The 12740-nt window shown below is 41.4% G+C and overlaps 1 protein-coding gene across 1 annotated transcript in view; it reads right to left on the bottom strand.

Moving 5' to 3' along the window:
- Window positions 1-12740, bottom strand: part of TBXAS1 (thromboxane A synthase 1) — a 237160-nt gene that overhangs the window by 124933 nt on the left and 99487 nt on the right. The window contains exon 5 of the mRNA XM_086884738.1: window positions 1177-1273. Within this exon, the coding sequence (XP_086740864.1) occupies window positions 1177-1273 (97 nt within the window). The remainder of the gene's footprint in view (window positions 1-1176; window positions 1274-12740) is intronic.

The raw sequence follows: 12740 nt of genomic DNA on the forward strand, positions 1-12740 counted from the left end.
CCCTCAAAGGAAACTTTCTAATTTCAGGGAAGTGCTGCTTGATCACCAGCTACTGCTAGGTGTAGTGGGTAAAAATATAAAGAAGAAGAATATGGGAAAGTTATAGACAGGAAGAAATAGGGTTTCTGCTTGGGGTGGAAGAACGGAAGGGATGGAAAATTTCTTCAAGTACAGACAAAATGGGGGAAACCCCCTTGTCACATATAACAGCTTCAGCCTAAGAAGTCTAAAAATAGATTCTTCCTTTCAAGTATGGGCAGAATGGGAGGCAGCTGGTACCAGTAGTTAGTAAGTAAGATACAGACAGTGACAAGATGAAACTCATGTACCAAAAGAAACAAGCAAAGGAGACAAGCAGTCTGCAAACAGACTGACTGGGTGCAGAGAGGATCAGAGGGACAGAAGAGACAGACACCTGATCAGAGAAAAAATGTTTCCCAAGGGCACAAACAACCCCCCTGAATACATGTGAGTTTGTTTGAGCAGGTTTGAGCATACAGAGGGCCCAGAGGGAATCAGAATGGTTGGGACCGAGGCAGCACGCAGTGACGATATTTCCTTGTAAAATGCTGAGCAACTGATGGAACTCTGGCCATTCAACCGCATTATTTGTTCTAACCACCTTCTGAAAATGAGCCTTCCAAGGTGGGTGTAACCAAGAGCACATGTATAAATTCTTTCTATCTCCAACTTCCTTCTTTGCTATTCATTATTTTCGGGCGTGACTAATATACAATAGCTGTGGGAGGCATGTCCTTGTCCCAGGCAGACCGCTCCTGCCCTGTGCAGCCTAAAAGCACAAAACAGACTATGTGTGGAAGAAAGCAAATAATACCATCTCCATGTTACAGATTGAGAACCGAGGAAGAGAGCTGGTAAGTGATTTTCCTGAGATTTCACAGGAAGTCAGTGGCAAAACTGGATATTGAAACCCCCTCTTCAACATCCGTCTGGTGCTTCAGTCACAAGGACAGCGTGTCCCTTCTAAGGACATTGCCTTTCATCCTCAGAGAGTTCTGGTAACAAGAGTCTTTGACTGAATGTATATATTGAATGTATATAGCTTAAGGTCTTATTGAGCCATGGTATAATTTTGCCTCTCTATTTCCAGCTTCTGAGCTCAAACTAGCAGTGCTACCAACTCCATCCACAAAGCCAACTTTTATATGTACTTACAATTCTGTTGGTGAAGTTACTAAAATCTGTCACTAAGATTTGCTTGATCATCTCTGGTGAGGAGACCACCACAAACATCTGGCGACCAATATAATACCTAGAAAGAAATAAAGAATCATTTTAGCAGATGATGACCACCGAGAACTATCTCCTTCCCTAAAATATCTCTTTTTGCTTGAATATACTTGCAGTGAACCAATATCACAGAAAATTTATTCCCTTAGGTAAAGCAGTATCTTTCCCCAGCCCTCCCAACTGTTAAATTAAGATGCATGGTCCTGGAATTTAAAGTAAACAGTTTAAAATCTTCTACTGATTAATCAATATGTAGCCAACATTTTAACATAAAGGTTTACACACTCTGTGCTCACTCTGAACTCTGTGCAAGTGATGTAGTATCACTAAACTGAACTACAGCAGAATAAAACATTAGAAACCAACTGAAATAATCATGAAAGACCTACAAAATTGTATTTCCTGCCATCAGCCACATGAAATGTTGTTTCATGGCTAAGCCCAGCCTCTAATGAGTCTTTCAAGAAGTCCCCTCAGCATGACTGCAGTAAAGCACACTTCCACCCCTTCTATTAGCACTGGAACTGAGTAGATCTCAGGCTCTGCATTGCCATGGACAAACTTACATTACACTAATAGGGAGGGGAAAAAAAGTTTTACCAAGTATAAGGGAATTAGTAAAACTTCAGAAGAAGAATAGGTGATAGGGGTGTCTCTGCCTGTACACATTTTATCTACCTGTTCCCATTTTAAAATGACCTTGTGGAGCCAGAGTCTGCCCTTCTGATGCTTAACACCATTGTGGATGCTGCAGAGGGACTGGGACCCGTCCCAAGCCTACAACTTCTACAGATGCAGAGCTCCCTTCTCCAGCACCATTTCCTGCAAGGCCTGCAGGAACTCGATGGTTGGCTGCTCTGCTGGGGGAGGAAGAACCACGACCAGCAAGCAGAGGCTGCTTGCAGTCCCTACCTTTGTTGATCGCTGGACCAAAAAGTCCAGCTGTCTTTTCTCCACCAGGAGAGAGGAAGAGGTTGGAAGGAGGCACAGGAGGGCCAGCAGCTCACAGCAGAAGACAAGAGCAATACCACAGATGCTGCAATACCACAGTAATATCCATGCCTAATCATTTTGGTGCTATAGCTCCGTATCGATATATTGCTTATCACCTGTCAACACTGCAGCAACCAAATAGACAAGCAAACCCTAGGCTGGATTAAATATAGTAACTAGGGGTTCCCATGGCAATGAAGCTGCAGCAGCCTGATTTCTTCAAGAGCAAACAAATCAGACAATTATCTTGATTCCAAAGTAAGATTTCACAGTCCAGTTTGATCTCCCTACCACCAAAACTTGTAACAAACAAATGGCAGAGAAGAACAAGAACACAATGTTCTTTGAGAAGGAAGACATCATCTTTTCTTCTCTCGTGGGTTTCCAGAGAGAACTTTTATTTCCCAACTGTAACCCACAGGCTCTACTGAAACATTAGATATGGCTGGTATGGTCTATCAAGGTAAACCTTTTTCACCCCTCCCAGTTTGCTCAATCACAGCAAAAGTAGCTGTCTGTAATGGTCAAACTTTTATTCAGAATCCTCATAGGTGCATAAAAAAGAGCTGATGCCTCAGATTAAAGAGGGCTTTGATCACAGGCTTCAGCAGAACTTCAGCACAGAACTTTTGCATGTACTTTGTACAGTTTTCTGTCATCAGAGAGGCAACACAAGCTCTCAAGGCAAAGATGTGTTGCCCTGAACCTACTCAGAATGACCGGCCATGAATACTGACCCCTCATGCTCATACCTTGCTTTTCCTCCCTCCAAGTTTAGCAAATTCCCTGTCACATTTATTGGTTGTCACTGATGGTCCTGCAACAAACAGCTTTTCACAGGGACCAACTTCCTGACACCAAATCTCAGTCAGAAGCTGGTTATGTCTACTCAGACAGTTTAACTCTGAGCAGTAAGGGGCACCACACAATACATCAGGCAAAGCATGTGTGTGTAAGGGAGACACATTTCTAGTTTACTTCAAACCTGGGAAATTGCAAAGCTCCAGCTCCCATCCACTGGGATAACAGGATGATACCCACAGCAGGAGTCTTTAAGTCACAGTGCATTTTGTGCTTGAAAGCATTCAGGACTGAAAACTTGGGACAGGAGCATCTCCTACTCAAGCTGCTTTTATGAGAAAGTGACTCAGAAGCCAAGCTTATGCAAACAAATCTATTCATCATCCTCCAACTCAGACCCGTCACCTGAACTCCCAGCTCTGTTTCCACAGCTAAGCTCTTTCTTTTTCATTGACTCTTCTCTAACTTTCTACCTATAGGCACCTGCTTCTCCTTTCTTTATGCAGTTATAAATTAGGGCAGAGAAGGGGAAGAAGGGGAAAAAAATCCCCTACAACTAATAAATTGAAGACGCTGGAGGAAAAAGAAAAACAACAAACTACTGAAATTGATTTTTAAGCAAAGTTCTGCCATTTTCCAAGGCATGACTGTTATAAAGACACACACATTTTTGGATCCCAAACAGTAAAATCTCTCCTTCTGCCTTTTTTCCATTCTCCTACTTTCTGTGTACAATCTTTCTAACCTTTTCTAGGACATAAAAAGATGAAGCTGTGTATGGACATACTTTGGAAGTTAAAATCCATAAGCCAGAAGCATGACTTCCATGGTCTTTCCCTGAAGTTAAGGAAAAAGGATAAGTAGAACTAAGCACAAAACAAGATCACCTAAGCTATTTCATTCAGCAAACACGTGTTTGGAACCTGAAAAGTTGCCAGAAAGATGCTTAACTGAGTTTTAATATATTTTAAATCCTTTGAAGAATCAAGGCCTCAGTCACAAAACAAGAGGCTATCTCACAACTAGGTGTTTTGGGGTTTTTTCACTTGTTTTGAAATAGCAAGTAAAAGATAAAATCCTCCTGAACAATAATCTATTCTTCCCAAGTAAATAACATATTCACCCCTGCCATGTAACTTCATTTTGATTCTGTATTACTGGATGAGGATATCACTAGTCTCATGTAGACTTAGATTTATTATTGAACAAAACCTGATATTCTTGTCAGATTTTAATAAATAAGAGTTTGAGAAAAACAAAAGCCTCTGGGCAAGCACATTGCAAATGGATTCATGAATAATTTAGGGCTGCACTTTTTATTAACTTTTCCTTGGTTAATCTTTCCACAGGGCTCATTCACACACAGAAGCCCTACCTTTAGCTACTGTACCCTTACACTGCTTGACCCAACACTTTATAATATTTTCATCTAGGGCTTTCAGGGTATAAAGAAAATACTTGGGAATACCTAGCCTGCTCCTGCAGAGAAGGAAGAATTCATGCACGTAGCATGACACCCTTGGGGCAATGCACCTCTCTCCACATGGAGATCAGTTGTAACACTGCAACATCAGCAAAAATAAATTTCATGACCCACACATGGAGACACGTTTTCCTGTGTAGATGAGGCAATGGTTAATCAAGTTATGCTGTTGGGGAAATTTCTATTATATTTCAGTTTAAACTGCAGCCCTCCAGAACAGTGAAAGAAATTCCCATCTTGGACCAGTAGCTTTAGCTCCATTGGATGGTGAGATAGGAAAGGCCTGGTACCAGTACATCAACAGCACAAGTACGGTGTGAGCTTCCTCCAGCAGATGGAAATGTGCATGAGAAGCCATTGTCCCAGCAGGCTGCTGGTGCACAAGCCAGCTGGCTTGTGCCACATCATCCCCAGGATGGCCAGGCAAAAGGCCTTGCACAAGCATTCAGAAGTGGGCATATTCCCAGAAGCTGTGAAAACAGCAAAGATTGCCAAAGGGCTTGCAGGTCAAGGAGGTGGTTCTGTCACAGGGTATTGAACCTAAAAACAAGCCAAACTTCCTTAAAAGTGTTTCAATAACTGGAGAGGCTACAAACACCCACCACACCCAGCTTCAGCAGCTTTGTTCCTAAGAGCAGACAAGGACCCCTCTTAAGGCAATTAATGGGAAAGACAGAGATTCTTGTGCTCAGGGTTCACCCAGGATGTTGCAGTCCTCTTTACCATGACTTAGTCATTCGCTAAGCACATCTTTTCTTTTATCCGCAAGAATAAACGGCAATCCAGCAATGATATCTGCAGGCTTGCTCATGCACCACCATCACTTTCTGCAGAGATGTGGCCTAGGTGTCTCAACCCCACATCCAGTGCCTGGCAAGTAGGAGTGGTGAGACAAAAGGCACATTGGATTGCAGTCTCTCCTGAAACACTTCAGCCCATAATCTTCCTTCCCAATGTTTGACAGGGATCCCTCCAGAATGCAGATTTCTGTTATCAGACGACAAAGAAGATTAATCAGCTACTTTTAATTTGAAAAAACCATTTAGCATTAGCCTTTCCATGCTCCCAAGATCATCCTGGCCACTCTGCATGGACATTACTGCCAACAGCATCTCCCAGCTCCTGAGCCATGGCCGTGCTCTCTGAACAAAGCTCAAAGCAACATTGCTTTGTTACACAGGAAAAGGTGGAGAGCACATACAGTACCTTATGGCAAAGGGCCATATGTTTTTGTGTAACATCCATGTGGGAAACACCTGCAACCCTTTCACCTTGTTTACAGTGCTGCTGTCAATTCACAGAAGACTTTGATCTTCCTATCTATTATCAGCCCCATGTATTACAACCACATAAATCATAAAATATATATATGCTGTTAGGCAATAAGCAAGGCCTTGTTTTCTGTGCTGTGGTCTGGTTAAGTACACAAGATCATCTGTAGAGCCATATGAAAATAGAATATTTTATTATCGTTATTTTCTTCAGGGAAGAGCAAGGAACAAATTTTTTAAAAAGGCAGAAGGGAGAAGGAGAGATGTAAAAAGACACAGAGATATGGTGGGAAAAGGCTGATTTTAGGTGACTCTCCCTTAAAAGAAGTTCCTCAATCACTCTGCCTCTTGTTTAGAGACACCCTTTCATTGCAGGCAGAGAAAGGTAAAAACTAATAGCACTATGCTTGTTTAAACTAGGCCTGCAGCCCAGCCTTACTTAATTATTTCAGAGGTCAGAAAATTGATTTGTCATAGCACTGTCCCCTTTCAGTGCTCGAAGGCAATTCAGATGTGGCAGGACTAAGCAATACATAATGAACAGCTGCAAAACCCAAACACAGTCTGCACAGAAAGGGTTGGTTTGGGCTGAGAGGAAAGGAAAGGAGTGGGACAAATTTGTCAAGTACCATGAGTATTATTCATATTATATTAGCAGATAAAGGTGTCCAAGAGCCCCATATGCTAATTTGATAGGAGATATTAATACGTAGAAATCTTATTCTAGGCCTGTAGAGGCTACAACTTAAATAACCTGAAACAGCATTGAGGAAAACAAATACTATCTCCCATTTTCCATCTGAGGGACTGGGGGACAGTCAAGTATGGAGGAGATGGGAATTGCCAGCAATCACCTTTTATTTTATTTTTTTTTTTTTCTGCTCACACCCTGTGAGAACAGAGCTTCTCAGCTGCTACGAACACCTGGAAATTGCACTACAGCTTTCTTTGGGAATGTTGGGAACTAACTCCTGTGCCATTTGTTCTGCATCCTAGGCTGTGACTCTAGTTGGCAAAAAGCTTCCCCAGACTATTTTTATACAGCACTCACAAGCTGAGTATCTCCAGATTAGAGAACTACGAAACATCCATTAATACATTAACATTAATTTAAGAGAAGAAAATCCAAACAAAACGACCCCAAAAACACAATACCCTATAACCAGGTGAAATTACTTCACATTAAAATGAAGCCCTGGTAATGCTGAGAAGTCTCAGGTACAGAGAAAAGTTTCAAAGCACAGCTCTGCCAACACACACACACACTTACACACCTCATCTAGAGACTAATCCTGCTCATTGTGCAAATTCATGAAAAAAAGAGGCATGGCCATACTCATTTCTATTTAAGGATAAATTGTTCCCCATTTCATTTTTCAATGAACTACATTTCTTTTCATGTTGTGAAAGCTTTCAAATAAGCACATGGGACTATTAATTTAATTCCTGGGTGCATTAAAAATATCATGTAACCTAAAATGCTTGCTCACACACACTTCCTGTGCTGCTTAGTACAGTTATGCACCCAACTCTTTGTCCACACACTCGGGATTAAAAATGCTATCTTCTACATACCAAGAACCTCTGCGCTATCTCAAACTCACACCTTGCCAGGAGGCCTCTGCCTTCTGACATGCTTAAGGAAGTATCAAAAAAAGGGAAGAAAATTCTGGGATTATTTATCTTCTCCCCACCACTAAAAGCACAGCTATTTTTAAAGGAGCTCCTCCCTTGTCAGGTCCAGTAAGAGACTTGGGTATTAAAGTAATATATTTAACGTTGACAGTGAAGAGAAGGAGGGCTGATTGAGGCCATTACAATGTACAGAGTTGATGACTCTTTCAAGTAACTTATACCAGGGTGCAAATGAAATCTGTTTCTTAGCATCTCTAACCCCAGGGTTTAGCAACTTGAGGGTGTCACACACATTTACTAATCCCTTCCCCCTTCCAAGTGAGCAGTGCAGGAGACACAGCCTCTGCATGGCTGTGTTAATTCATTCATGAAATGAAGTAGATGACATTTACCCACATATAAGAAATGACAGAGATTAAATTAAGCTCACAAAGTGCCACAAAGAGGGAAAGAAAAAAACAACAAACCTCTGAATTATACAAGCATATTGGGCAATCTACATCCATTTGGTTTTTGGGGCAATCCGAGTCCAGACCTAAGTGCAAGTAGAAAAACGCAAACCCGCGTGCAGGGGTTGGGGAGAGAAGCAGCAAAAGGGAAGGACAGGGATAAGAATTGTTTCTTTTCTCCGTTCAGGTGGGCTGCAGCAGAAGCCGGGTTCCAGGGCCGAGCAGAGCCACGGGGTCGTGGGCTGTGCTCCCCCACAGCCGGGGAGCTGCCACTTCCCAGCGCTGCCAGGGGTTATTTTTATCCTGCCAACTGGGCTAAGATGATTACCGCTGCCGCCGCCGCTCCGCCTGCTTGCATCATACCGCTAGCGCTGATTAGCTACATCAGTATTCCACTTCATTAATGCCAAATGAAAGCTGTAAATAGGCTACTGCTTTTACAGGATGCTACTGGAAATGAGAAGTACTGTGATATTAATAAGAAACCAGTCACTCCTCCTGCGTGGGTGCGTGGTGCTATTGTGACTGGGTGACGCTGGAAGTCCTCGTAGCTCTTCACCTCAGCAAGAGTGCCAGAACAATGTTTCTAAATCTTTTCCCATGGCGCTTCCCACCAAGTTGGGCTGTATTAGTCTGTGTTTTGTTACTCGTGTTTAGACTGTGGTATTTTCACCAGAGCTTGTTTTGTCTGCGCTCGCTAAAGCACGCTATGCCTGACTGACCTCATGTGATGGTGCAGCAGGGGTTTCCTGTGGCTTTCAGCATGTTTCTGTGCCTGGCCTTTCTGGGGGTTTTCGAGATGCAGCGTGAGAACTGTCTCATCTTTTGCTCTTTGCACCTAATTCACTACTAAATTACTCCTTTGTCATACCCTGAGGGAAAAAACCATCAGGTTACTTTTTCCAGAACACTGGATTATTATTTCTAGGGAAAGCTACCTCTGAAAGATAGCAAACTTTCTGTGTCTCCAAACTTTACTTGCTATTATGAACACAATGCTCATTTGTATGGATTTGTATGAGCCTATTATTTATATTCAACAGTGCTACCTATTTCTACAGTGGAATGAAAAGAAAAAACAAGATGGCTGGGGAGGGTAAGCAGACAATGTTACTTCATCTCAACAAGGGTAACCTTTTGTCCTCTTTTTTTTTTTTTCCCCCTGCAAGGAAGGGATAGGGATCTGCTGAATCCTTATTCCGATTTCTAGTTAGGAGCTCTAAGCAGCTTCCTTTGACAGACAGGTAAGCAATTTCTGGGAAACAACAGGCAGCATTACCCTGGCAGGGCTAAAGCCGTTTCATACGAGATAAATGGAGACAGAGCAGCACACTTGCAGAAGATGAGGGATACGACTGTGATGCTACATCGAATAACATGGCTGAGAGAACATGTGGAGGAGGGGAATGCAGTGCAGGGCTGCTTTCTAGTAAGGTATGGAGGACCTATCTGAACACGTGCCCATGAAGCCAAGGAGGATCCTCAGCGTCCCAGAAAACAGGGAAGCATGTGTGTGTCACAGTGCAGAATCCAAGAAAAATTTGGGGACAGGAGACAAAAGGAGGAGAGCATATGTGCGACCATACGGAGAAAACAAAACAGGAAGATGGTCAAAGGATTTAAATATAATTTGTGATACTACGACATCACAAGATACAGCAGATGATAAAGCAGGTTGACTATAAAAAAAACACAAGTGTAATAAAGTTTATAGTTACACACCCTTCACTAAACTTCATATAAGCAAACATTCCAGGGCAACTAAAACAAAGCCTGTGTGATCTGACTGCTGCCTGTCATAAACCCTTTCTGACCATGATAAAATTGAGGTTTATGCTATTTTTCCTCCCCCAGACCTGACATCAGGGTACACAGAAAAACCAACCATAACTGTCTTTCTGCAAGGTTCATCTCATGCATCCTTTACTTATCATGGCCAGAACTCAAGTGCAACTGGAGTTCTTCACTTCTCCAGTTTTGCTTAGCCATTTTAGCCCTGGAGAAAAGGCTTTCAGAACACACCAAGTATTCCTATCAGCTGAAAAGACATATCCTCATACATGTCTTCAAAAGCAGCATTCAGAACAGAGACATTCAAAATCAGTAGGCTATTTCTGTTTGTTTTAATTCTGCACTTTATCTTTCATTTCTTTATAGTAATGACAGCTCATCTGCCTCCTGTAAATAGAATCAGCAGTGGTGGACAAAACAATATTTTATTTTTGAATGTATCTGAAATAAACATGTACATAATTTTCTTTCAGTCTACTCCTTCTTACTAGCATTTTGATCTTAAATCAATGAGAGTTACATTATATTGTACACCATCCCTCTTAATACCTTTGCTCTGCTTATGTTAATGCAGATGCATGCATTTCTGAAATAAAACTGTCTTGATATTAGAATATTTTAATTCTTCAATAATAGATAGGACTGAATAGACGGGGGGAGGGGGGGTTTGCATCATAAACACAGCATGATGGAGTGAGTAAGCCAAATTGAATTCATGTAGCTACACATGCAATAGGCTGTCTTGTAGAATAAGAAGCAACACTTTGACTTGGTCCTGGTTACTAGCCTGAAAATACCTGAAGTTTAAGCAAGTGAAAGCAGGGTTTCATAAGTGGGAAGCCACAAGCAACTCATTCATTTGTTCTGTGTGCAATAAAGGCACAATAAAGGCCAACAATGGACAGCCTTACTCAGGGAAGGAAAGGCTTGTCAGACTGGCCACGAGGGGGACAGTCATTGGGATGCACTTTTCTTGTACGATCTACCTAAAAAAACATGTCTAAACAAAGAAAAAAAAGATAGTAACCACCTACTGAGCTCTTGGGAATGTACTTTTTTATGCTACAGCATACAAAATGCACACAGGAAAGATGAATTTTTTACCTATAGCAGCATGTACTTTTTCTGTACATTCTTCAGACAAACACACACACAAACACATTTATTTTGTTAAAGCATTATTAAATGTACACTAATAAAAGTAATTTCCCAATGCTTGATGCATTTATCATGAAACCACTAGCAGAATTCCTTACAATAAAAATGCTAGCAGTACACATGACCCACCTAAATTATCTAGGGAAATGGTTAATATCTGACCACGCAGAAACATTAGAAAGCAGGGCTTTGTTATAGGATAGAAGGAGAAAAATAGATGTATTTTCTTACAGAAAAACTGCAATGATAAAATTATTTTTAATAGTACAATGCTACAGCTCCAGGAAATTTTCCTGAATCAATTCAATCTGTGTCGTGCAGAACTTTAAAAACCCATTAAAAATAACCATGATAAATTTCCTAACCTCTTTCAGTGCACCACACAGAAGACAAAGGAAACTGCAATTCAACAGAGATAGAAAAGAAAGGAAAGAACAGAAAAACCTGATAGCTTGTGTATCAGCAGTAACATCCTCACTAACAACAACGAGCAAATCTGTACCACAAAGGACAAGAAGAGCAGGAAAGATGTGTACAGCTGACAATGGTACTCCAAAGTAATGACTTCCAGGAAAATCTGCTGTTACAAATGGACAACACACTGCTGAGAAGTAGTTGAGTCACAGCTTTCATAACATGGCAAATTATTTCAGCCTAAGAATGAATGCACCAAACCCCAGGGTGTATATGGCTCTGGTAAGGCAACTATGGGGATTGCATCCTACAAATAGCTAATATGCTCATCTGGTTTAAATTATTAAACCTCACTAAAATCCATGCAGGTTCAGGGATTTTTTTACCATATTTAATGTGTAGTCATAAGATACAGATCATGTTTCAAACTGTAATACTGTGAGAGCACTACCTAGGTTGACCTATTTTCCATTTACCAAGTTCTACATATTATCAATTGTAACAAACACACTTCCTTTGCTGCTCCCTTCTTTGTGGTGGAAGAAAGGCATAACAAATGGCATACACATCACTTTATCATGAAACAACCCAAATCCCTGGGGATGGAATAGTACATGTGGCCCTCTCTTCCAAAGCCATATCCTTTCACCTTCATTGGCGAGTCTTGTTCACCCACCTCTTCTATTGACCCCCAGCCAGAGCACAGCAAATCACACTGACACTGCTCTGAACATGTGTGAGCTCTCTTCACAGCTGTCCCAAGTCCACATCTGGCTGCCTGGGGACATGAGTGAGATGTAGACTCAAGAATTTCTCCTCTCTCCCTCAGTCATAGCTGCTTGGCTGGACACCACAGGATTCCCATGAACCTGCATCAATTCTGAGTCCTCGTTACCATTCTGCCTTGCTGTGCTACTCCCCAAACCCTCCGGATCCCTGGATTCTGCTAGAGCAGTCTCCTAGAGCCCTTGCCTCCAAACAGTTCAATGAAGCAGTACATGAAACACCAGCAGTCATGATTAAGATTTCTGAGAACACTTCTGAAAAAAAACATCATTTCTAAATGCTCAAAGTTTACTTAGAAAAGAGGGAAAAAACAATAGATTTGAAGACAGACCAATGTAAACACCTCATATTCCTTCTAAATATAAATGAACTGGGCAAATTTCAAGCACTTGATCTTCATGCAATGACAGAGGTATAGCAGAGATACAACCCCCTGAATCTATTCATAACCCCTATAAACAAAGCAAAAAAATAAATAAAAAATATACAAGCACAACTGTAGGATGAACCATCATTGAAGTAAATATATTGATCTATCAAAAATGATTGAAGACTGACAATAAAAGGGTTATAAATTCTTAGAAGAAAGAGAAAGTAAAAAACCACAAAACCAACCCACTAAAAAACTCCCACCTACATTCACAGGGAAAAATAGACTGGAACAATAAAACACAATGGCAGTGCCTGTACATCTTTGATAGCTGCCCC

The sequence above is a fragment of the Cyanistes caeruleus genome, chromosome 4, assembly GCF_971803275.1.
Source record: "Cyanistes caeruleus chromosome 4, bCyaCae1.hap1.1, whole genome shotgun sequence".
Lineage (NCBI taxonomy): Eukaryota > Metazoa > Chordata > Aves > Passeriformes > Paridae > Cyanistes > Cyanistes caeruleus.